General features: G+C 45.0%; 1 protein-coding gene across 1 annotated transcript in view; it reads right to left on the bottom strand.

Moving 5' to 3' along the window:
• dnah1 (dynein, axonemal, heavy chain 1) overlaps positions 1-26,008 on the bottom strand; it is a gene marked incomplete at its 3' end in the record, with an annotated part of 91,088 nt that extends 65,080 nt beyond the window's left edge. The window contains exons 1-23 of the mRNA XM_079527405.1: positions 25,670-26,008; positions 23,889-24,084; positions 23,724-23,799; positions 23,466-23,616; positions 22,825-23,113; positions 22,105-22,237; positions 21,207-21,365; positions 20,357-20,591; positions 19,453-19,610; positions 17,437-17,648; positions 16,428-16,726; positions 14,795-14,945; positions 14,177-14,370; positions 13,692-13,920; positions 11,303-11,422; positions 11,122-11,204; positions 10,202-10,343; positions 9,129-9,284; positions 5,673-5,871; positions 5,012-5,190; positions 2,921-2,995; positions 1,789-2,001; positions 1,219-1,383 (exon numbers count right to left, since the gene is read on the bottom strand). Of these exons, the coding sequence (XP_079383531.1) occupies positions 1,219-1,383; positions 1,789-2,001; positions 2,921-2,995; positions 5,012-5,190; positions 5,673-5,871; positions 9,129-9,284; positions 10,202-10,343; positions 11,122-11,204; positions 11,303-11,422; positions 13,692-13,920; positions 14,177-14,370; positions 14,795-14,945; positions 16,428-16,726; positions 17,437-17,648; positions 19,453-19,610; positions 20,357-20,591; positions 21,207-21,365; positions 22,105-22,237; positions 22,825-23,113; positions 23,466-23,616; positions 23,724-23,799; positions 23,889-24,083 (3,813 nt within the window). The 5' untranslated portion in view covers position 24,084; positions 25,670-26,008. The remainder of the gene's footprint in view (positions 1-1,218; positions 1,384-1,788; positions 2,002-2,920; positions 2,996-5,011; positions 5,191-5,672; positions 5,872-9,128; positions 9,285-10,201; positions 10,344-11,121; positions 11,205-11,302; positions 11,423-13,691; positions 13,921-14,176; positions 14,371-14,794; positions 14,946-16,427; positions 16,727-17,436; positions 17,649-19,452; positions 19,611-20,356; positions 20,592-21,206; positions 21,366-22,104; positions 22,238-22,824; positions 23,114-23,465; positions 23,617-23,723; positions 23,800-23,888; positions 24,085-25,669) is intronic.
• Positions 26,009-26,497: the final 489 nt, after the last annotated feature.

The following is a 26,497-nucleotide window of genomic DNA, read 5'->3' as shown; positions in this document are numbered from 1 at the left end:
GTAATCAGGTTAATCCACAGAGCAGTGTGGTGTGGTGTTGTCGCAGGCAGCTCTGACCTGGGGCTTCTGAGGCCCTGTACACACATATCAGACGAACATGCTCTGTGCTGTCCGTGTTTCATGGCCGCCCCAATGCTTTTCCAATGGAAGTCACGTGGTTTGACCAAACAGTTGTGTGTGTGATGGGGGGCAATCAAACACAAGTGTTTGGTCAAACCACATGACTTCCATTGGAAAAGCATTGGGGCGGCCATGAAACACAGGCAGAGTACAGAACATTTGTTCTTTATGTGTGTACGAAGCCTCAAAGCACAGAGCAGTGTGGTGTTGTGTTGTGTTGTGTTGTGTTGTGTTGTGTTGTGTTGACCTGGGGCTCCTCAAAGCACAGAGCAGTGTTGTGTTGTGTTGTGTTGTGTTGTGTTGTGTTGTGTTGTGTTGTGTTGTGTTGACCTGGGGCTCCTCAAAGCACAGAGCAGTGTGGTGTTGTGTTGTGTTGTACTGACCTGGGGCTTCTCAAAGCACAGAGCAGTGTGGTGTTGTGTTGTACTGACCTGGGGCTTCTCAAAGCACAGAGCAGTGTGGTGTTGTGTTGTACTGACCTGGGGCTTCTCAAAGCACAGAGCAGTGTGGTGTTGTGTTGTGTTGTGTTGTGTTGACCTGGGGCTCCTCAAAGCACAGAGCAGTGTGGTGTTGTGTTGACCTGGGGCTCCTCAAAGCACAGAGCAGTGTTGTGTTGTGTTGTGTTGTGTTGTGTTGACCTGGGGCTCCTCAAAGCACAGAGCAGTGTGGTGTTGTGTTGACCTGGGGCTCCTCAAAGCACAGAGCAGTGTGGTGTGGTGTGGTGTTGTGTTGTGTTGTCCTGGGGCTTCTCAAAGCGCAGTGTTGTGTTGTGTTGTCCTGGGGCTTCTCAAAGCGCAGTGTTGTGTCGTGTCGTGTCGTGTTGACCTGGGCCGGCTTCTCAAAGCACAGAGCAGTGTGGTGTTGTGTTGTGTTGACCTGGGGCTTCTCAAAGCACAGAGCAGTGTTGTGTTGTGTTGTGTTGTGTTGTGTTGTGTTGTGTTGTGTTGTGTTGACCTGGGGCTTCTCAAAGCACAGAGCAGTGTGGTGTTGTGTTGACCTGGGGCTTCTCAAAGCACAGAGCAGTGTGGTGTTGTGTTGTACTGACCTGGGGCTTCTCAAAGCACAGAGCAGTGTGGTGTTGTGTTGTGTTGTACTGACCTGGGGCTTCTCAAAGGCACTTTTCATCAGTGCCCTCCACGCGCGCTCCATGCTCTGGTACCTCCGGGCCTCCGCGGGCAGCTGGCGGGTGATGTCATCGGAGCTGAAGATGGGCTCCAGATAGAGCCAGGAACGTTGGCATGTCAGCCACTCCTCCAGCACATCCTGCAATATGGTATATAAATGGTGCATTGTATATAGATTGTGCATTATACATTCACCCATTCACATACACACACATTCATACAACGATGGCGGAGGAAACCTGCACATCGGGAGCAATTATGGGTTCAGCGTCAAAGACACTTCGACACTAACTCTGCATGGGGAAGCCCGGAATCGAACTGGGAAACTCATGGTTTCCATCCGGCTGCTCTATACCGGCCACTCTACCCCTGAGCCACTGCCGCATAATGAATGAATGGGTGCTCCAGCCCCCCCAGCACCCCTACTTTTCCAAGCCATGTACACGTATGTGTGTGTGTGTGTGTGTGTGTGTGCGTGCGCGCATGCGTGTGTGCGTGCGTGCGTGCGTGCGTGCGTGCGTGCGTGCGTGCGTCACACGTTTACCTGAGCCGTTCTGAGCTTCCTCTCCCAGGCGCCGATGCGTTCCTCAAAGCTCTTCTTGTAGGGAGAGAGAGACATGCTCTGAGTCATGACGATGTGGTCGTCCAGCAGCTGCGAGGCCTCGTCTGGACTCTTCAGGATGTAGCTTCCCGTCTCCTTGTAGGGCAGAACGTCAAACGCCACCGTCGACCACTCGGCCTCCATCTTGTCCAGAGCCTATGGTGGTTGGAGGAGACAGAAGAAATGCATTACAAACTGTGTGGCTGGGTCATGCCGCACGCACAGTGACGTTTTGGTGTTAAATCACTGTAACTCAGAGCTGACTAAAATCTCTGATATACTACATACATCACAGATTTTCTGCGTGTGTGTGTGTGCATGTTGGACAGGGGGGGGTCTAAATGCCTCCAGACAGTGTTTTTGTGTACAGCGTACTTATAGTTGACACATTTGGAACAACATATTTTCAGATGGGGGTCTGCGGCCAATTACATACAATTGTGGGATGTCCTTGACATGAAAATGTTTGAGAACCACTGACAGAAAGTTTTTCAGAAAACTGTCATGATTTAGAAGAACGTTTTCATTCCAATCATGAAAAGGACTGTTTTTGTCTCAGCGGCGCAAAGGCACAGCTGCACCTTGAGTGGCCCCCCGCTTCCAATGTTATCAAGATCATGCAATGGACCAATATGGACATTTCCTACATACAGTACTAGTGCCTACCACGAGTAGGCGACTTGTAGATTGGCTATTTTCAAATGGTCAAAATCTACGCCGGTATATAGGGTTAAAGTAGACTGGAACTCACCTATGCTTTCTATGGCATAGGCAGCTCCCGGCAGGATCCACCGGGAGAAACTACACGCAGCTGCAGGACATGAGACTAATTCATTAGAGCTACAGAGAGAGAGAGGAGTGTGTGTGTTTTGTGTGCATCAATTTAACAAAGGTGCAGACGATCAGAAATCAGCAGAAAGAGAGTGACGTTTGCGCTACTGTATGCCGATTTTTTTCCTCCCTGGACATAGAAACGTCTGGGTTTCCGAGGCTAGGGTTGAAGTGGTTATTAATGTCGGGAATTCAATCGGGAGAGAGACAGACACAGTGTTGGGACCTTGACAGCGTAGTATACCTGCTCGATGGCGTACTCTTTAGCGGCCACCTCGGCCACGTGCTCCACCTCGGCGACGTGTCTCTGCAGGCCCATCTGCAGAATGAATGAATGAATCCCTCATGGGATTATATGACGCGTTTTCACACAAGTTACAATAAGCAGTTATACACTTCTTTACCGATACTACTGATCGCATACAACATAAATACAAATACAACAAATCAAAGCAGAACAAAACCTAAAACAAAATACCGTAACTAGCATACATATCCCTTACTGGCTGTACATAGCCCTTTCCTCAGATCCCAGGCTTTCTCTAGATAATTTGCCAATTTAAATAAGTCTTTTTCAAATAAACGGTTAATAAATTGTGCATCATTCATTCCCATCATATTAACATATGTTTATATTATTAAACAACGCTTCTCTAACCGTACCATGAAAAGAACAATACAACACAAAATGATACTCATTCTCTATTTCATTGAGATCACACATTTGGCAGATTCGATCTTCTTCATCTGGCCCAACATAACGACCCGTTTCAATATAAAGTGGCAGTATACCTCATTTAATCTGGGCACAAAGTGATCTTTTTTTCTTTGGCAGATTAAATAAAACATAGTTTTCAGTATAATAGTCATGTTTGATTTCCCTATATGTATGTAATCTTGGTTTTCTCCAGATCTCTTCTGCCCAAGTACGTTTGACCTTATCAAAAAGTATCTCCCTTAACCGCACAATATTAACCTGCTCCAATCCAAGAAAAACATCCTCAATTCCATATTCACAGAACATGTTACGCATGTCCTCTATCCATGGTCCATTCTGTTGTTTGTCCCACTTAAATACTTTGTTAGTCTATTATCAGTCATATGATATGACGTTGAGCCGATTCTACTCTATGGCTCTGAGACATGGACACTTTCAAAGAAATGAGAGAAACAGTTGGATGGCATTTACACCCGCCTTCTAATGAGAGTGCAAAATCTGTCTTGGAAGAGCCACCCATCGACTAATCTAATATACGGCAACCTTCCCCGTGTTTAATCTTCACTAGTCCGATCCAGAAGAACACAGTTTGCCGGCCACTGCTACAGAGCTGACAATGAGGTTATATCTTCCCTTCTTCTCTGGAATCCTGCCTCAAAGCAGACCAGAGGTAGACAACTATCGTTCCCTAATGTCATCGCTAGGGACACATATATCAGTAAGCAGGAACTGGGGATGGCAATGAAGGACCGGAAAGTCTGGCGTGGCATTGTGAAATCCATGATCTCGACCGCGGTCATTCATATTTACTAATCTGTTCCACAACCTAGCAGTGCAGACCTTCCACCGAACCTCACAAGGTTCCCATCCCATATCTCCTGAGACTGCTGCCATTGGTGCATAGCATTTTTTGCATATCAGATTCACTTTCGGCCAGTATAACAATATCGTCTGTGTACAAAAGGATGCTCACTGCAAAATTGCACACCACAGTTTTGTGACTTTTGTCTAGATCATTAATATAGATTGCAAATAAAGTAAAGAGATTATCTCCTTGTTTTACTCCCAGTGGTGTTGGAAACCAATCTGTACAAAGTTAATTTATTTTACTCCATATTCTAACAGTCCCTGTTGATAAGATCGAAGGCTTTTTTGAAATCTATGAAACAAGCAAATGTGGGTTTCCTCTCATTTAACCTAGTCCTTATTATTGTACATAGTGAATAGAGATGGTCAATACAAGCTCTATCTTTGCGGAATCCATTTTGTTCATCTTCAAGTAGATGTCTATTCTCTAGATGGAACATAAGCCTTTCGTCAAGTATAGAGGAATATAACTTGCAAACTGTACTCAACAGACTGATCCCTCTATAATTAAGGGGCACCCTTGGGTCATCACTTCTAAAGATATGTGTTATAAGGATGTGAACCACATAGAGGGAATTCTTCCCATTTCAAACAGACCAAGTAGAGTGTGTGAGACAGCATTGGTGATGTCGAGATTTCATTGGGCAGGTATTCTATGCCTGTGGCTTTTCCTGTCTTTGCTTTATTAATTGCCAACTGGACTTCTTCTATGGTCAGCTCAGTATTAAGATTATCATTAGAAGGCTCGACCTCCAGACAGCTGGAGAAGGTCAGGCTGGCCTTAGGCATGACGTTCATGTGGACGCGCTCTCCCAGCGTCTGCCAGTGGCGCATCCTCATCCCCGGGCTCCTCAGGGCCTGGATCAGAGGCACGTTGGGGCGGAACCGCTCCACCCTGCCCAGTAGATCTGTAGCCACCATCTGGCAGTCTGGAAGGAAAGTGGTAATGCTCTTAACCTCCGTGTTTTCTTCTAAGGCTGGAACACGGCAAGCCTTGTTCATCCGTGCCTACCAAAATGAACCACCTCAAATCACACAGTGACTGCGTCAATTCTATTCTAAACAATCCGTTGCTTTTTGGGATTATTAATTAATCGAATAATCGAGAAGTGCATCTCTATTTGTTTCGAATATTTGTGAATATTTGTTGATATATATGTCAACGAATTGATGCAGAAAATGTCTAATGAAACGCATTAAATAGCAGATCTACGAGCTCACAGCATGTCACATCACAACCCATTGTGATCTTGTAGATCAGCTATTTTCAGTATTCAACCAAATTACAAATTTCTATCATTTCACCCAAAGTCAATTATCGATTATTTTAGTAAAATCACATACTCTTTACAATCCTTACGATCGATTAGTATGATTATAGGGGCTGTACCCCATAGATTTCATGACTTACCAGGGACGTCCTTGAAGTGTTTAACGCACTTCTGCATGGTCTTGAAGGCGTCGTGGACGGCGCGTTCCAGCTGCTCGGCGTCGACGGTCGACAGGGGGTCGCCGAGCCAGCCCTCGTGCCAGCGCAGCCAGTCGGACGCCGTGGTCCACAGGTCCCTGAACGGCTGGAAGTCCTTCGTCAGCTTCTGCAGGCGGTCGTACTGTGACACGGCAGGAGCGGGAATAGTTAGGGAAAATTAGCAAAAGTTGTGGCAAATCTGCAACAAAAGAATGCTTACCACTAGCGTTCTTCACAGATGTGTTCATAAAGGTGTCTACTATCACAGAAAGAAATGTTCCAAGCCATCTCCCTTGGGGAATTTGTGGGAGCCAATCAAAATTGGGGTACCCGAACGGCCTAGGCTAAGGTTTTGTTGTTTACTTTTCTGTTTGTGTGCTGGGGGGGTCATATTAAAGTATAAAAAAGGTATATATATTTAATTTATATATCACAAATGCAGCTTAATTGAAACTAACTGTTGAAACAGAAGTAGATGGACAGTCTTTAATGGATTTAACTGATTTATTCTTTTCAGAATCAGAAAGACTTTATTGTCACACCTTAAAAAATAATTAACAGTAAAATAAGGGTGAAATTAATATGCTAAAAAGAAAGCATGCTTTTGTAAACAATAAATACAAATATGAATAAACATACAACTATCTCTACTCTTCCAACTCCCTGGCATCGCCCTCACTGGTCTTGTTATCTGGCTTGATGTTCTTGCGAAATTTGCCATGCAGTTACAACAAGCAGAAATGCACCTGTTCTGTTCTTTGTCTATATAGAAGTGTCTATTTGTACGTCTCTAAATGTTTTGATGAATTGAACATGGTGGACCCTGTTGTAAACAAGTGTAATGCTTAATTGGGTCGTCCACTCACAGTTAACAGCCTTTGTATTGAGTTTGTGCTTGAAATGTACTGTAATTCTGCAAACTGTTAATAACATTTTCAATCAATCAATCAATCACTGTGCACTGAAATGCACTGTGCACACTCCCCCTCATAGCTGCAACTGACTAACTTCAGAAGATATTCTGGTGTGATGGGGTCTGTTCATTGACGGTACAGAGTGACTCATAGCCTTTGTCACCAAGCTTCCATCCATACTACAGTACAATGATGTACTGGATTATGGATTATGGATGGAAGCTTGGTGGTGGTACACTGGATATACATCCAGTGATGGACTTCGCAGCATCAGATAATCTCTGGTCTGGATATAAACTCAGAGAGAGTGCTGTGCTGCGCGGCTCCTGTTGTCAAGGGCAGTTGTGCTGTGCTTTTGTATTATCGTGAGAATGATGGCTTCCAATTTCGCATTGCAACTTTTCAGTAATAGAAAGCCTGCGGTTTCTAATAGCTTCTATTAGTTTCTGAACTGCCCACAGCCTTCCCATGAGACACAGACTGAGTAGGAAAAACATTGGTGCCATTTTATCATGATTATTAATGAGGACCAATTATATGAAGATAGGTTGAAAAGTGGTGAAGTGGTAAAACATGAAGTAAAACATTTGAGTACTTTTTCCGCCACTGGGGAAATGACAATCATATTTTGCCCGAAGAAAGAAATACCATGGCATTCATTAATAAAAATATATAAACAGAATATAGCTCTATGATATCACTATATAAAAAAAGATCAACACATAATAAAAAACTAAGGTGGTAAAAAGAAAGCATGCTTTTGTAAACAATAAATACAAATATGAATAAACATACAACTATCTCTACTCTTCCAACTCCCTGGCATCGCCCTCACTGTGTACTGAAATGCACTGTGTACACTCCCCCTCATAGCTGCAACTGACTAACTTCAGAAGATATTCTGGTGTGATGGGGTCTGTTCATTGAGGGTACAGAGTGACTCATATAGCTTTTGTCACCAAGCTTCCATCCATAATCCAGTACAATGATGTACTGGATTATGGATGGAAGCTTGGTGGTGGTACACTGGATATACATCCAGTGATGGACTTCGCAGCATCAGATAATCTCTGGTCTGGATATAAGCTCAGAGAGAGTGCTGTGCTGCGCGGCTACTGCTGTCGGGGGCAGTTTTTCTGGTTTGATACTCCCAGTATAGCGGCCCGCTTGCTGAAGATGTCAAATCTCCAGTCCCCAAAACGTTTGTGCGATTTCCCATGGAACATGAACATGAATAGTTCACAGCTGGCTGTGATGATGTCCTCCTTGTTGGCTTGGATGTCCAAAAACTTCCATAGCCCTCTCCACTTTGTCAGGCAGCAGTCTTGCTGACTACTGCTACTGGGAGTATTGAACCAGAAAAACTGCCTCCGACAACAGGATCCGCAGCACAGCACTCTCTCCCAGCTTATATCCAGACCAGAGATTGTCTGCTGCTGCGAAGTCCATCACTGGATGTACATCCAGTGTACCACCACCTGGCACCAAGTTTCCATCCATAATCCAGTGCATCATGTACTGTAAGCTTGGTGACAAAGGCTATGACCCTGTACCGTCAATGAACAGAGAGGGGAACTGTGCACAGTGCATTTCAGTACACAGTGCCTTTCTGCTTGTTGTAACTGCATGGCACATTTTGCAAGAACATCAAGCCAGAGGACAAGAGCAGTGAGGGCGATGCCAGGGAGTTGGAAGAGTAGAGATAGTTGTATGTTTATTCATATTTGTATTTATTGTTTACAAAAGCATGCTTTCTTTTTAGCACCTTAGTTTTTTATTATGTGTTTATCTTTTGTTATATAATGATATCATAGAGCCATATTTTGTTTATTTATTTTTATTAATGAACTGAAAGTCTGAGGAGCCCTGGCATATTCATTTCACCCTTATTTTACTGTTAATTATTATGTTTTAAGGTGTGACAATAAAGTCTTTCTGATTCTGAAAAGAATAAATCAGTTAAAACCATTAAAGATCATCTACTCCTGTTTCAACAGTTAGTTTCAATTAACCCATTTTGGGCGGGAACCCCTTTTGGGGTTAGCATTATGTTATGCGTTAGCTATTGAAAAATAGCAGATCTGCAAGCTCATAGCGCGCCACCGAGTGGCGCGCTACGAGCTTGTAGGTCTGCTATTTTTGAAAAATCGAAGAACGACTGACATAGAAACATAGCTTTTTCAGAAAACTGTCAGGATGTAGAAGACCTTTTTAGAATCTGATCTCAAGTCAAAATGGGTTAAGCTGCATTTGTGATATATTAATAAAATCCTTTTTATATTTTAATATGCCCCCCCCCCCCCCCCACCTACATTTCGGAGGCTATATGAAGATAGGTTGAAAAGTGGTGAAGTGGTAAAACATGAAGTAAAACATTGTAGTACTTTTTTCCACCACTGGGGAAATGACAATCAAATTGTGCCTGAAGAAAGAAATGCGGCGCCATGGTATAATCATGTCCCCCCCCCTTCATTTCTTGGCTCACATTAGTGACAGGGACTCCAAAGAGACGTTCTCTGTTGTTGTAGGTCTGGGCCATGGTCTGGGACTCCTTCAGCTGCTTGGCCACACGCCTCACCTCGTTGGCTATCTCGTGTGCACGACCCGCGTCGACGTGAGCACTGAACCCGGCAACCAGCATCTGGAAAATCCAGTCCAACACAGTGACAGTCACACATTAAAGGGACACTTCACCCTTTTTGCAAAAAAATATATCTTAATGACGTTTAGAAGATTTAGAACACTTTCCTGGGGATCTTTATGTGTGTAATATGTGGTTTTAGATATTTTAGATTTTAGCAGTGAGCCCAGTGTCTCTGATGTCATGGACACTGGGCTCACTTACTTCCTGGACTACATGTTGTCTCAGTAAGACAGCCCTCCCTATCCACAAGGAGGAGCAGTGCACCAAAGCATTATGGGAATTATAGTCCAGGAAGTAAGTGAGCCCAGTGTCCATAACATCATAGACACTGGGCTCACTGCTATAATCTAAAATATCTAAAACCACATATTACACACATAAAGACCCCCAGGAAAGTGTTCTAGATCTTCTAAACATCATTAACAAAAGAAAAAGGAAATTGAAATTCAACTGAAAGAATAAACCTAAGCCGCTATATGCCATTGTAGGGGTTTCAATGACCATTTTGATCAGATGTAAGGGTAATAATTTGAGTCCCTGCCTTGCTTCAGTATACCTACAGTATGTGACCTGTGACTGAGTATGTCAAACATTCCAGAAAATTCAATACAGAATGTTAAAACATTATAATTTGAGTCCCTCCTTGATCTAAATCGGCTGTCAATTTTATTCATCAGATACACTTTTCACAATATGAAGTGACAATTATCCTTAATGGTTATTCCATCTGCGTTTTTCTGGTATCATTGTCAGGTCAATATAATGCGTATTGCAAAATGAAAGCGTAAAATGCAAGTGTTCCATGATTGGCATGTTTCGATTCACTGAAGAGCCCATAGCTATGATGAACGCCTAGTGATGACCCACGAAAAAACTGGTTAAAATATCAAGGCCATTCTGGAGTCTCAGCAGACCTGCAGAGAGTCCAGTCGCTCCTGGAAGTTGTTCTGGTCGACGAGCTGGACCTTGTGGAAGCGCTCCTCACTCTCCACATGTTGGGCTTCAGTTACTGTCACCTGCTTCATCAGGTTCTGAGGCCAACCGACGGCTGTCCACCTGCAGAGAGAAAACACAAAGGACGCTCATTAGAGGGCCATTTCACCACTGGAAGAAACTGCAGTCACTCAATGTTAATAGTATTCGTAGTAAGGTAACAGTAGCACAATTTGAAATTTGCAACATATGGCCAGAACAATAATGTAGTCTGTGTGTTTGACTGGATGTTTTAATTCCTACATTGACCATAATGATTTGGTGCACTTGTGGTTGGGAGACACCCCATGTGGGCTGTCTTACCGAGTAGTAGTAGTAAGTAGCCTTGCCGAGCCATGAGGCCCATAGGGCAGGAGCCTATCTCCTGTTTCTGTAGCGTGAGGCAGCTTGATGTACAAGTACACCCCCTGGACATGACACTAGTATGTCGCAGGGACGTACCCCCAATCCAACCCTTGATGCTGTGTCAAGCAGGGAGGCACTGGGTCCCATTTTTAGAGTCTTTGGTATGACCCGGCCGGGGATCGAACCCCGACCTCCCAGTCTCAGGGCGGACACTCTAACCACAAGGCCACTGAGCTGTCTTACTGAGACAACATGTATTCCAGGTGGGAAGTGAGACCACGTTTTCATGACACATTTTGGTCATGAACATGGCATCATAACTAAAATATCTAGAAACACATATTTAATAGACACATAAAAACCCCAGGAAAGTGTTTCTTGTGTCCTAAACATCATTCAAATATGATATTTGACCCAAATATGGCCCCTTTAACAGAAAACGGCTCCCAAAAATGTAGATGGACCATTGTCAAATGATGGCATATGCAGTAGTTACTTTATGTTGAAGTCCACATATGGCAGGCTGTAGGCAAACGTGTCAAGCATCTCATAGTCTGACAGGATATGGCTCATCAATTCCTGTTGTGAGAAGATTAAAGAAAAACGTTGAATATACATCTTATATCTAATAAGACATGAGATTTAAAAAAAAATACTATAGGTTCTTTTCTATGCACCTCGTGGCTCTTCAGCTGTTCTGGGATCTGTTTCATCCAGTTCCTCTGCTCTGTCAGTTCCTCGATGCTGTTGGGTGTCTCATACAGCTTGATACTGGTGGCCTTACACGCTTCACATGCCTGCACACACACACACACACACACACACACACACACACACACACACACACACACACACACACACACACACACACACACACACACACACACACACACACACACACACACACACACACACACACACACACACACACACACACACACACACACACACACACACACACACACACACACACACACACACACACACACACACACACACACACACACACACAGTTAGTTCAGTCAGATAATTCACAAATAGATTTAACCAATATTTATTATAGAATGAGAATACAAGTGTGCATATAATATTTTATCTTGGCGTTCGGCTCTGCTACATTTTTCCCCCTGCTCGGCACAATTAAACACCATCATTAAACATTAAGAGCAGGGAGATAGATATACAACAACAACCCCCCCCCATGGGGAACAGAAATAGCAGAGCCCACCAGTGGTGCTGGAGTGGTGCTGGGCGCAAACATCACATCACATAAGGAAGGCAGGAAGAAGCATGCAGTAGGTGCTGCCACACTATGGAAAGAGCCGCGCACGTTCTCGGCTGCGCGCAGCTTAAATTCTCAGTTTTTAGACAGCTGGTGGATGGAAAAGAAGCTCCACCTCGGCTGACTTTTTGCGCGACGGCCAGATTCCCGGAAACGCTCTCCTCCGCGCAAAAAGTCTGCGGAGGTGGAGCTTCTTTTCCATCCACCAGCTGTCTAAAAACTCGGAATTTAAGCTGCGCAGAGCTTAAGAAGTGCATGGCTGTCGACCGTTTTGCGCTTAGGTGTGGAAAGGGCTAGTCTAGGTGAGCTTAAATACCCCGCCCAATTGGTCAGCTGACTGCCAAATCAGCGAATGACATGTGGGTCTTGCAAACACTGAATACACCCACATAGTAATGCAGCATATTAACCCCTTGAGTACATGTATGCGCCCTTGAGCACAGCATGAAGCCGCTCCAGTATATCTGACTGATATATTTCCACCTACTGAGCCCATCTTGATGACTTACGTCAGTGGTTCCCAAACTTTTTAGCCCGTGACCCAAAAGAGAGATTAGACGCGGCGCAAAGCGACGTGTTGTGAGCTTGTAGACCGGCTATTTTCACTATTTTTACTTCTTAATATTTTTCTTTCTTCTTAGATTTGTTTGATCGGTTGTTTTAAAATGTATAAAATTATTTAAAAAAATAATTTTTTTGAAATATATATTTTTTTCAACTGTAGGTAAAAGAAAATGGGATTTTTACTCGAGTCGTGACCCATAAACATTGGTCTGTGACCCACACAAGTGGGTTCCCGACCCAGTGTTTGGAAAACGGTGACCTGAGCCCAAACCACACCAAAGGGTTGCCATGCAACTCCTTGGGTCCAAACGGTTGCGAGGAGTTGCATGGTGACCCTTTGGTGTGGTTTGGGCCGTTGAATTCAACCAGTTGAATCACTTGGGATGACTTGGGATGACGTGCGTCAGCGTGCAACAAGACATATCACACCGCTGGGACAACGATAAAACTGTCTCGACCCTTTGGTGTGGTTAGGGCTTTAGGTCATGGAGCTGCCTGCGCAGCCTGCAGGCGAGACGCTGCAGTGGGAAACAGTGACTTATTGCGAACGCAGTGAGCATTTACTATGAGACCCAGCAGATCATGTCTGTCTGTGTCTGTCTGTCACGCTGTAACACCACCCGCCCACCACCAGAGGGCGCAGCTGTATCACACACAAAAACACACACACATGCACGCACACACACACACACACACACACACACACACACACAACCTAACTTAAAAAAAACTTAACTTAAAAAAAAACCTTAAAAAGAAAAAACTTTAAAAAAAAATTAACTTAAAAAAAATCTTAAAAACATCTTAAAAAAAAGAGAACTTAAAAAAAACCTTAAAAAAGTACGACCCGCCCACCACCAGAGGGCGCAGCTGTATCACACACAAAAACACACACACACACACACACACACACATGCACGCACACACACACACACACACACACACAACTTAACTAAAAAAAAAACTTAACTTAAAAAAAACTTAACTTAAAGAAAAAACGTTAAAAAAACTAAACTTAAAAAAAAATCTTAAAAAAAAATCTTAAAAAAACTAAAAAAAAGAGAACTTAAAAAAAACTTTAAAAAAGTACGTAATTTATTCTAATTGTTATTGCAATTTACGAGCTGCGTTCGCTTCCCGCGTTCGCGCGTCTTACTTGTGTCATGGAGCTGCCTGCGCAGCCTGCAGGCGAGGCGATGCAGTGGGAAACAGTGACTTACGTCATGGAGCTGCCTGCGCAGCCTGCAGGCGAGACGCTGCAGGAGCGCGTCGGCCAGCGCTCTGTGTTTCTGGGCCAGAGCCTGGCGCGCCGGCTCCACGCAGACGGCGAACGCTCCGATGGCGATGGAGGTCGGCAGGGACGAGCACAGCCGCTCCATGGCCTGCAGGTGCTGGACCACCTCCCTCTGTACCTCCTGGGACGTCCCGTCCACCCGACTGTGGTGGGCTCTGGAAGACGAACCAATGAAAATAGCAAATTAACCATATGAATCCTATAGCGTCCATATTCTGGGGTGAGCATTTGGCTGAAGCATTTAGCTGATCTACAACAGCTCAAACGATCCAGTCAACAAAGTAGGGTTTAGAATCATTCATTTTCACAACACAGGTCTACAGGGTTAAATTAGCTTCTGTGCAACAAGCGCCATTATTTTTGATTATTTCCAGAAAGGGAAATAAACGAAAGAAGATTTGTAAGTCTTACTGGAGAAAGGTTTCTATGTCTGAGTTGTGTAGCTCCAGATATTTGTGGTACTCGGCAGCGTAGGCCCTGAGGGGTACGGCGGCTTGACGCAGGGCAGCGCGGACCTCCTCTCTCAGCTGGGACACCAGCGGCTCCCACAACACCACCGACTCCAGCACAGGCTCGCCGCCAACAAACAGGTTCTGCATCACAAACTGAGAGCAGCACATTGGTTCAATGTCATCATCATCACCATCACCATCATCTTCCTCGTGATTCTCATCATCATCATCATCATCATCATCATCATCATCATCATCATCATCATCATCATCATCATTCCCATCAACCAGAAATGTAGCAGTTAAAATCTAGCATCCCTGTTTTGTGCATTGTAGGAAAAACAGTCCCAAAATCTTTCGGAATGGTACAGTATGATACAGCCGAAACACGTTGGTTGTTGTGCTGCTTGCAGCACACCTTACTAAAATAAAACAATAAAGTGCCTTAAAGGACTAATCCGTGAGTGCTGCTGGTATTCTCCTTCTTCAAGTGACTTCCTGACCGTGCGTGCTTCCTTCATTTAGAAACAGTATGATACAGGTCATCATAATACACAGTATTGCATCTCTTACTTACCTTATCAGGCTGTGGAACACTGTGTGTGGCCAGAATGCCCTTATCAAACAGGTTGACGAGGGACAGCTCAAAGGTCTCCGGTGGAGTGCTGTAATGGACTCCAGTCTGGTCCAGAACCAAGTCCACCAAAAACAGAGGGTTCTTCTTAGGCCTAGAGGTAGTGGATATTGGAGTGTACAGTATAAGCAACACATGTAAAAGGCCAATTTGTGCTCCGTAGTACGACGGTGTCTGCAAGTGACAGCATCGTGCAACGGAGTGTATAAATAAAGCTTAACACACACAACACATGACATGGCATGTTCATTGTTACATTAAAATGATCACCAGCATGCACCAGATGCGGTGAAGATAGAGGCACATTGTTCCACTGTCTATGGTCCTGTCCAAAATTGATGGAGTTTTGGGGGAAGGTCAGGCAGGAAATACAGAAGATTTTGTCAATAAATATTGTACCAGAACCAAAGTTCTTCCTGCTCGGTCTATATCCAGAGGGACACAAGATAAAGCGTAATGAACAAATGTTTATAGATATATGTATTTTACAAGCTAAGAGAGTGATAGCATTGACCTGGAAGAGGCCAGACAAACCAAGTATTACACTGTGGTTCAGGGAATTGTCTTTATGTTTACCTTTGGAAAAGATTGCATACATTCTTAAGGACAAACAAGAAATGTTTCAGGAGGTGTGGGGCCGTTTTATAAGATACATAAAGAACAATAATTTGTCACATTTAATGGATGGAGCTGAAGAGGAGTAGTGCTGTTGTTGTTTTTTTTTGTTTTTTGGTTATTGCTGTTTTGCTTTCTTTATATCAGTAATTGTCTTGTAATGTTCATTGTTGTTTTTTTGTATATTTGTATTGTCATTTGTGTGTAAAAAAGGAAAATAAATACATTGTTGAAAAAAAAAAAAAAAGATCACCAGCACTCACTAAACTGGACCAAGTGAGCACTGGTGATCTTCTCAACTGACGAGTGCTCACATTCTCTTTTTCTATGTTCATCATTGCAACACAAACACCAGTCAAATCAATTTGCCAAAACGAAGCTCACCATATTATGAGAACAAAGAAGATACATCCCACACTCTCTAGAGGTCTTAAGCCCAAACAATACCAAAGGGTCGGGTCGGGACAAAACGTTTTTTTAAGGTCAACCACACCAAATCAACCCCTTGCAACTCAAGGAGTTGCATTGATGTGGTTTACACAAGAATGTCACATAAAATCAAACAATAAACCACAATACCAGATTAATTCAAATAAAAAAATAAAAAAATACTTTTCATTTAGACTTTTTGGGAATTCACTTTCAGTATTCATCATATGAGGCCAATCAATTAATGTGTGCGTATATGTGCATGCGCGCTGTGAATTAGACATACCGACAGTCCTACAGTCATGAGTCCGACACCCTACCCAAAACCCTAACCTATAACCCTAACCACACGCGGACACCACGGGTGAATTTTAACCAGCCACAGGTTCGTTTTAACCCGCAGCACATGTCGGGAGCCACGGGTTAGTTTTAACCCACAGCGCATGTCGGGAGTGACGGTGTTGTCCGACTGATGACTGTAGGACTGTTGTTATGTCTAACCAACGTATGCAACCCGCGCATGTGTTCCTACTTGTAGGGGCTGGTGATCAGGTCAGGTCCCCAGACCATGTCCTGGGGACAGGTCAGGACAGCACGGCAGGCGTCCAGCACCAAGCGCGTCAGGCTGACCAGCGAGTCCAGCACCAGGAAGCGCAACGAGTCCTGCAGGTGGTAGCGAACCAGAGACAGCAGCCTGCAGAGCTTGGACATCCTGTACACGTCCCAGCGAGACTGGGTCAGGTCGTACCAGCCTGCTCCGATGTCCCTCAGCTCAGAACGAATGGCGTTGCACAGCGACGTCATCCACGAGTTGCACAGATAGGAGCCGACCTGCAGCGTGTGGCGAGAGGAGAGCGCATGGGTTAAAAGCAAAAATGCAATGCCATGACTGAAAATGTTTATATGACCATGTACTAATGTGTGATTTGTTTACTTCAATTTTTCATCCCACGATTTTGTAAGCCATTTTTTTTCACCCAATGTAAATTATTCTAATGTAATCATGGGCTCTACACTCCCTCCGACAACCTGGGGAGAGCAACGGACTGACCTCATGCTTCATTCAGTGCATGAGCGTCCAAGCTGCTTCTTTTAACCTGACAGGGGGGAGTTTCCCCATTTGGACGTAGCGCGTGGAAGTAACACGTTATTCCAACCAGTTCCTTTCCCCTCCATCAGGCGCCCTGGCTGGCCAAGGGGAGGTAGTTTAGAGACCAGCTAGGATTACTGCATGTTTTTTGTGAGTGTACCTACCATAGGGGACACGGGGAGAACATGCAAGGGGAGAACATGCAAACTCCACAAAGAAAGACCCTTTCCAACCCCACTTAGGGTATGGGCACCGATGACGCGGAAGAGAGAACACGCCCCCAGCGCCCACAACATCCCCAGCGGGAATCGAACGCAGGACTTTCTGTTCCTGCTGTTCTACATTACTGCCAACCAGGTGAAGTAATCACAGACTGAGGCATTGCTTTTATGCTGGTGTGGGTGATGCAAATGACAAAATATTACGGTGTAGTTGTTGGGTAGCAATATACCTGTGCATGTGTCTGAGACTGGGTAAGTTCAAACTCCTCAAGGCGCAGTGACTTGGTGAAGGTGACACGGAACAGACTCATGGCCGCCGCCCTGTTGCACGCAGCACGGACTTCAGATAGCACGCGGATCACCTCTGGCTTGGTCAGCAGGGAGTTGAAGGTGAACGCAGCTCGGTTCTTCTTGAAGGAATAGTCGGGGACTGGAACCAACCCTGCAGACAGGTGGTAACACTGTAGATGTTAGAGCTACGTTCTGGCCTTGCAGGTGATTATTTTTTGTGTGTTGGAGTTTGGAAGTGCTCGTTGGATATCACTCGACGTCCCTGTGTACCACCTGTTTTGAATTTGCACATAATGGGGTATGCTAGTGCGGCACTCGGTGGAAATCTTTGAATATATATTCTTTCAGAGCTTCTGGGGGGAGGTCCCTGAAACAACATATTTTCAGATGGGGGTCGGCGGCCAATTACATATAATTTTGGGGGTCCTTGACAAGAAAATGTTTGAGAACGACTGACATAGAAACATGGGTTTAGTTTAGAAGGCGTTTGTAGAATCGTCCTCTGGTTTAAATGGGTTAACAGAAACAACCACCAATCAAGCTAGCTAGCGTTACCTTGGTGTGGCACACATTGGGGTTCTTTCTGCGGTAGTGTGATGTGACACCGTTACCTTGGTGTGGCACACATTGGGGTTCTTTCTGCGGTAGTGTGATGTGACACCGTTACCTTGGTGTGGCACACATTGGGGTTCTTTCTGCGGTAGTGTGATGTGACAGCGTTACCTTGGTGTGGCACACATTGGGGTTCTTTCTGCGGTAGTGTGATGTGACAGCGTTACCTTGGTGTGGCACACATTGGGGTTCTTTCTGCGGTAGTGTGATGTGACAGCGTTACCTTGGTGTGGCACACATTGGGGTTCTTTCTGCGGTAGTGTGATGTGACAGCGTTACCTTGGTGTGGCACACATTGGGGTTCTTTCTGCGGTAGTGTGATGTGACAGCGTTACCTTGGTGTGGCACACATTGGGGTTCTTTCTGCGGTAGTGTGATGTGACAGCGTTACCTTGGTGTGGCACACATTGGGGTTCTTTCTGCGGTAGTGTGATGTGACAGCGTTACCTTGGTGTGGCACACATTGGGGTTCTTTCTGCGGTAGTGTGATGTGACAGCGTTACCTTGGTGTGGCACACATTGGGGTTCTTTCTGCGGTAGTGTGATGTGACAGCGTTACCTTGGTGTGGCACACATTGGGGTTCTTTCTGCGGTAGTGTGATGTGACAGCGTTACCTTGGTGTGGCACACATTGGGGTTCTTTCTGCGGTAGTGTGATGTGACAGCGTTACCTTGGTGTGGCACACATTGGGGTTCTTTCTGCGGTAGTGTGATGTGACACCGTTACCTTGGTGTGGCACACATTGGGGTTCTTTCTGCGGTAGTGTGATGTGACACCGTTACCTTGGTGTGGCACACATTGGGGTTCTTTCTGCGGTAGTGTGATGTGACACCGTTACCTTGGTGTGGCACACATTGGGGTTCTTTCTGCGGTAGTGTGATGTGACAGCGTTACCTTGGTGTGGCACACATTGGGGTTCTTTCTGCGGTAGTGTGATGTGACAGCGTTACCTTGGTGTGGCACACATTGGGGTTCTTTCTGCGGTAGTGTGATGTGACAGCGTTACCTTGGTGTGGCACGCATTGGGGTTCTTTCTGCGGTAGTGTGATGTGACAGCGTTACCTTGGTGTGGCACACATTGGGGTTCTTTCTGCGGTAGTGTGATGTGACAGCGTTACCTTGGTGTGGCACACATTGGGGTTCTTTCTGCGGTAGTGTGATGTGACAGCGTTACCTTGGTGTGGCACACATTGGGGTTCTTTCTGCGGTAGTGTGATGTGACAGCGTTACCTTGGTGTGGCACACATTGGGGTTCTTTCTGCGGTAGTGTGATGTGACAGCGTTACCTTGGTGTGGCACACATTGGGGTTCTTTCTGCGGTAGTGTGATGTGACAGCGTTACCTTGGTGTGGCACACATTGGGGTTCCTTCTGAGGTAGTGTGATGTGACAGAAGTCCTCTGGGCGGGACGTCACCACCTTGTCAAAGCTGAGGCGGTTCATGGTGCGATCGTACTCCAGCTTAATGTCCTCCTCAAGGCAGTCCATACCATCCTGCAGGCTGTGAATGATGTATGTAACACAACATTGTAGTCCCGTCTTTGCTCCAACAGTGTTTATTTTTGTTAAAACACCGACATTATTCAGGACACGACGTTTCGGCCGTGAGTGGCCTTCATCAGGTGACATTACTGTCACCTCACACCACACATAGCACCGTCCAAAATTCAGAAAAGGCAACCGAGGGTCCCGAAAGGGGCTAACCACACCCACCAATTGGTCGGGTTGGGAGGATTTTTCTTTTTAAGGTAAACCACACCAATGCAACTCATTGAGTTGCAGTGAGTTGCATTGGTGTGGTCTACCTTAAAAACAGTATTGTCCCAACCCGACCCTTTGGTGTGGTTTGGGCTTTAGATGTGAGACGATCATCTAGTATCTAGTACAACATATAATGCAAGTAAGGCACTCCTTTAGTGTTACAAACCAGTACGGGAAAACCCCATGGCACCCCGTCAAGGTCCCCCAGACCACATGGTGAGAAGAACAGCCTAACAGGTGCTTTTCGGAATAAAAGCAGCTCAAACTAAAAAAAATCACACCCGTGTGAACTGAGTGGTGCAAGGTCTTATATAGCCTGATCAGCTGTGGTCTGACATTACGTCAGACCACAGCTGCTCACCTGTGCACGGACACGTACACAGGTACACAAACATACAGACAAAGCTGGTTGTTGGAGTGGTTTGCACCACTCAAAAAAAGGAACGGGGAGAGGGAACGCATGTGAACCCTAACAGCGATGCTTACGTCTCCAGTGTGAGGCCGGGCGTGGACAGGACGTGCCCTCTGATATGCTGGAGGCGCTGGGTGTCCAGGGAGGGCATGCCGACCCAGACGGGCATGCAGTCCACTGCCAGGTGGTAGAACATCAGAGCCTCGGAGTTCTCCCTCAGGCGTTGGGCAAAGCAGACACGCTCTGCAAAGACACGCGGGTCCTCGGCACAGAACAACAGCCTCACCCTGGGCACCCAGTACTGGGTGGCTGTCAGCACATGGGGTACACCTGGGTGTAAAATGGTAAAATGGTAAATGGTAAATGGTGCATTTATATAGCGCCTTTATCCAAGGCGCTTTACATAGATTGTGCATTACATTCACCCATTCACACACACATTCATACACCGATTGCGGCGGAAGCCATGCAAGGTACCAACCAGCACATCGGGAGCAATTTGGGGTTCAGTGTCTTGCCCAAGGACACTTCGACATGTAGCCAGGAGGAGCCGGGATTCGAACCGCCGACCCATGGATCATTGGACGACCTGCTCTACCTCTTGAGCCACAGTCGCCCCGTGTGTGTAGAGATGGAGGTATACAGTAAGAGAAGGGGCCCTATTTCTTTCATACTTTTTTTTTTTTTACGGTTTCGCACAACGACAATAGCCGATCAACAAGCTTTTTCAAAATTAATGCAATTTGTTTTTGAACATTTTCTTTTACATTATGATTTTTTTGGGGGGGGTATGATGGCTAAAATGGGGGCTATATCTTGAACGCGGTTATACAAAGAGGTATGCATTCAGAATCAGAAAGGATACGATAATCTATGATTACAGAGGCATGGTACAAACTTCTGCAACGGTATAGTAGAACTTGCCTGGTTTGTGTCCTCCATTTAGAACAGGCTTTCCTTTTCCATCGGTCACTCTGCCGTTCTCGTCGGCCTTCTGGACGAGGTACCGCCCTTTGTCCTGACAGTAGTCCAGAACCCCGACAAAACACCAGCTGTATTCTAGGCCGGGGTTTCTGGGGTCCACTTTGGGAACAAAACACAGCCATGAGAACAGAACAGAAAAGACTCTTTCTTAAAGCTGCAATCTGTAAACTGGATGTACTACTATTCGAACTCCCACAAGTCTCCCACGCCATGAACTATAAGAACCACTTGACCAGGGGGAGATATTGCACATTGAGCTTCAGGCAAGCAGCACCTTTCCTACCCAAATACAGGATCTACATTGCTCAATAGATGTTGTTTTTATTTTATTTATCTGTTCTGTATAGTGAAAAACCCATTGAGATCAAGATCTCTTTTACGAGGGAGCCCCTGTACAAATACTTTTTCTGATGCTACAAAAAGTGAAAGTTCTCTGTAAGCCTCTAGGTTTCTAAACTTCTCCTGTACAATATGGTATGATTTTATATCTTCTGTTTTTAACGCGTTGTGTGCTAATAAAACTAAAAACTATAAAACTAGACCACCTGAAACCACTGCAGATAGGTTATGTTATATTGTACTTTTTACATTTATCAGCCTCTACCATACAGGTTAAAATTACATGTTATTCACTAAAAATAAGTTTAGGGTGCGGTCACACCAAACTTCTGCCTATGCGAGTGGATTCTGCTATTACTTTTCAATGGAATTGGAGCACTTTCTATTTATTTTTACGAAATCCGCGAATGGCAACAAACTGCTCCGTTCCCATTTAAAAGCATTGGCAGAATCCGTCCCCATAGGTAGAATTCAAGTCCGGTCTGACTGCGCTACTTACCTGGTGGAGTGTTGTCAGTTGCAGGCAGCAGGGCTTTGGCAGGTATAGGTTTGCGATCAGGTGATCCTTCCGTCCAACCCAGAGCCATCCACTCTTCAGGCGTACGGGGGTCATAGTCCTCATTGTCAAAGATCTATGGGGGAAAGAATCGTATGCAAAGATTGTTGTATTCTAAATTAGACAATCTGAAGTGAGCTTGTAGATCTGTTTCACTATTGTATTTAGCCGGTTTTAGGTTGTTAATGTACTTTTCCCCCTTCCTAGAAATGTATGTATGTATGTATGTATGTATGTATGTATGTATGTATGTATGTGTGTGTGTCAAAAGTACCGTACGGTACAACATTTGTCTTTGGAACTTTTGGATTCCATTAGTATACAAAAGTACAAATACTCAAGTGATTACCGAGTACTGCACTGATACTCAAAGATTACTCCGGTCTTAGGCCTCATTCACACGGATCAAACAAATGTTCTGTGCTCTGTCTGTGATTAATGGCTGCCACAATGCAATTCCAATTGCAATGTGACTCCCATTGGAATTGCACATGGTTTGATGAGGCAGCAATCAGCAATCAAACACAAATGTCTGGTCAAACCATGTGACTCCCATTGGAATTGCATTGTGGCAGCCATTACTTACTTACTTACATTACTTACAGACAGAGCACAGAACATTTGTTTGATACATGTGAATGAGGCCTCTAGTAACATGCTCACCTCCAAGGACAGGTAGTTTGACACAGGTTCTGACGTGGTCACGTGATCAGGTGGGACGGTGTTGTCAGGGGCGGTCACCTGACCATCCCTGCCCCAATGCCTTGGCATCAGCAGGTTGTCAGGGGCGGTCACCTGACCATCCCTGCCCCAATGCCTTGGCATCAGCAGGTTGTCAGGGGCGGTCACCTGACCATCCCTGCCCCAATGCCTTGGCATCAGCAGGTTGGCGTCTATGCCTTTCTCTGCCAGGAGCTGGGCTATGTCTACCTGCAGGTACTCCCTCCTGCGTCTAATTGGAAAAGAGACATTTTTCTGTTAGTCTTGGTTCATGCACAGTACAAATGATCTTTTTAACTCCATTTCTGACACTCTCGAGTTCAAAAGAATTACACACAGAAGATGTTGCTGTGTGTATCTGGAAACTTACTACCACAGGTCCGTGCCTTTTCACGGACTCAAATCTCTCTCTCTCTCTCTCTCTCTCTCTCTCTCTCTCTCTCTCTCATGTGTGTAAGTAGAAATGCTAGCAGCTATTATTATCATTATTGAGCCTTCCAAGGTTAGGTGTAGTGTAGTAGACAAACCCTTATTCAAAATTAAAATTCCTTTCACCTGCTGTACCATGACACACACAAACCTACCTTTCTATCTCCAGCTTGCGGGGAATCCGTCCTGGTACAGTTTGGAGTGGCAGCTGGACCTTGGGTGCATATCCACCAGGATAGAAATCAGTGATCTCTGGTTGCTGTGTTGTAGGTCCATGTTTATCACTTTCAACCAGGCTGGACAGATCTAGTGTGGAACAAAATATCGGTTTACTAAGATAATCTACATTATTAAACAATACGATAACAGTTTGTAGCCTATATACCAGAAACACATATATATTAATACCATACCTGTTGGAGTGTTGTAGTACTCTGAAGCACGTATAGAAAGTAAACTCTGTTGAGTCTCTGCTCCTTCTCTGTAACTCTAATTAATAAACCAGATTTACGTTCAGTGGAATAACAGCAATACACAAACTGTACAAGTATATTATGTGCATTGGATACAGTAATTACTTTGATTTTAGGCGTGGCAGCCGGAGAGATGAGCTGGGAGTAGAGCCCGTGCTGCTCAGTGACTGGGCTTGTCCTGATAGGAGGGAGCGTGCTCCTGTGACTTACAACTCTGGGTTTGGGTTGTTGGGGAGGTTTGTTGGGCGGGTGGGGCTTCTTCTGTAACCCTAAACCAGGCAAGAGCTTTCCCTCCTCCATTCTGTTACAGACCAAATCATTTTAGACTTAGTAACTGACATTACTACTCACCCCTACTTTCTTTTTCCATTTAACTAATGTTGTGGCAATAGATGGCGTCAAATGTGCATGTTCTGCTAGAATAATCACAGTACAGCAGAGTTCTTTGGCTTGTGATAAACATAAGGTGAATAAGGTAAATACAAGAGGTTTAGCAATCTCACATTTTCACTGTGCATCCAACACAGACCATCAAGGATTTCTACAGACACAATGTGTTGTCGTTACATCATGAATAGACTGTACTATCTTCTGTTATCTAATTACTAAAATAAGTACGCCTAAATAAATAAAGAGCATGACCCCCTGGCCCTATATGCAGAACAAACAAATACCTTATTGGTCCCTTATTGGTGGTCAGTCATCAATAGGCTATAATCTCTCAGGTCAGGTTAGTAGGCCTAATGCTAAATCATAGACATAAACACAACCAACATTTATACAGGCTATAGTGCTAATACAACAGTCAACAAAAAGATAAGTACAAAAATAAATGAATACAGCCTGCAACTGTTAACCTGACATTAAAGTTACCTGGCTGTGGAAGTGGAACTACAAACTCAACCTGTCACAACAAGACAAATACTAGATAAAGTGCCCCTCGGGGCACAGGTCCCCGCCAGGTCAGGTTGTGGCCTCCTGGTGGCGCTATAATAGTTCAGTGTGAAAAGGGTGCCATTTCTTCTTACGCTTTGGTTGGCAATTGGATGATTTGAGGCATTTTGTTCCAAAAATGTGTTTTGCAACAGGCCAATGTGAAAAGGGTGGGATATATTCCTCAGCCTAGTAGGAAAGTCTGTGAAAGATTTTACGTAAATCGCACGCTGCGTTCAAGATTTTAGGCTTTTTGTTTAAAACGGGCCAATCCTGCAAACTTTGAAAGCCAATGTTAGCCAATTAGGATGGAATATGAAATATCGGATAGATCCGTCTTGAACACGTGACTATAGAGATACAGTGTAACGATTTGTGGTTTCCGTTCTGGAAGATTTGGGGCAGAGGTTCATCGTTGGCATCCAGGGAGTGTGCGTGCAAGATTTGGCACCGACTGGGTTAACGGTGCCGGAGATTAGCTGGTAACGCACGCACACATGCACGGACTCACACGGACGAACTCACACGGACGGACTCACACACGGACGGAGTGGAAAACATACTCTCCCCATGCCTTCGGCCTGGTGGAGAGAAACATACAATTCAATTCAATTCTATAACAGGCCGTTCTGGAACATTTGGGGCAGAGGTTCATCGTTGGCATCCAGGGAGTGTGCGTGCAACATATGGCACCGACTGGGTTTTAACGGTGTCGGAGATTAGCTGGTAACAGACGCACGCACGCACGCACTCACTCACTCACTCACGCACTCACTCACTCACTCACTCACTCACCTCTCTCTCTCTCACACACACACACACACACACACGGGGTGCAAAACATACTCTCCCCAGGCCTTCGGCCTGGTGGAGACAAACATACTCTCTCCCCATGCCTTCGGCCTGGTGGAGACAATAATGTATAGCCTACGTTAAAGCCGACATCCACGTACCTTTCCACACATTAAATGTGAGTGCTGTTGTTGCTTCCCTCGTGTTGTTTAACGTAAAAGTTAACTTCTTTGCCCACCTGGCTGGCTCAAGTCAAATCTCGGTTTCCAACTAATACAGTTGGACGCGGTGAGCTGGCAACAGTTGCTAGGGAAGGAGAGGAGAAGGAGGAGGGCGCCTATCAAACCGCCAGCAGATGGCGACATAAACCAAGACTATCCAAAGAACTCCCCAATAGAAAAGAATACCAGCAACAACACGTTAAATCCTGGTAGACCAGTTATTTGTTTACAAACATTGAGACTGCTTGGTCGCACGGGTGACTGTTTCATGTATTTCAATTCCCAACAGATCTCCAAACCTGTTGTTTTGGGGAGCCAGTTTCAATTCATTCAACCTCTCTTGTGTGTTTTGCTAGTGAGGTGCACCCTACTTCATTGCGCAACAGAGAACAGCTAATATATAATATACAAGCTCACATCGCGTCGCGGATGCCACTGTTTTGTGAGCCTAGAGGTCTGCGTGCGCGACACCATCGCGGGACGAAGCATAGATTATACTTGATGGGCTGCAGGTGCGCCTGCTGCCGTGATCACGAGGAGCGTGCCCCGTGCTTATGACAGCGACTGGAGGTGTGGCTATTCTTGTTCATACAGAAACCAATGGATTATAATATATATTTCATTCTAAAGTTGTATTAATTTTAAACCTGCAATTACGGTGTATGCATATACTTAAATAGCATTTTATCATGTACAGTTGTACACATAGCACTCTATAGTGTTTAGTGTATACGCACAGTTTCATTATATAGATATTCCACTATTAAG

Source organism: Electrona antarctica (genome assembly GCF_951216825.1).
Source record: "Electrona antarctica genome assembly, chromosome: 18".
NCBI lineage: Eukaryota > Metazoa > Chordata > Actinopteri > Myctophiformes > Myctophidae > Electrona > Electrona antarctica.
This window is presented reverse-complemented; position numbering and strand designations above follow the sequence as displayed.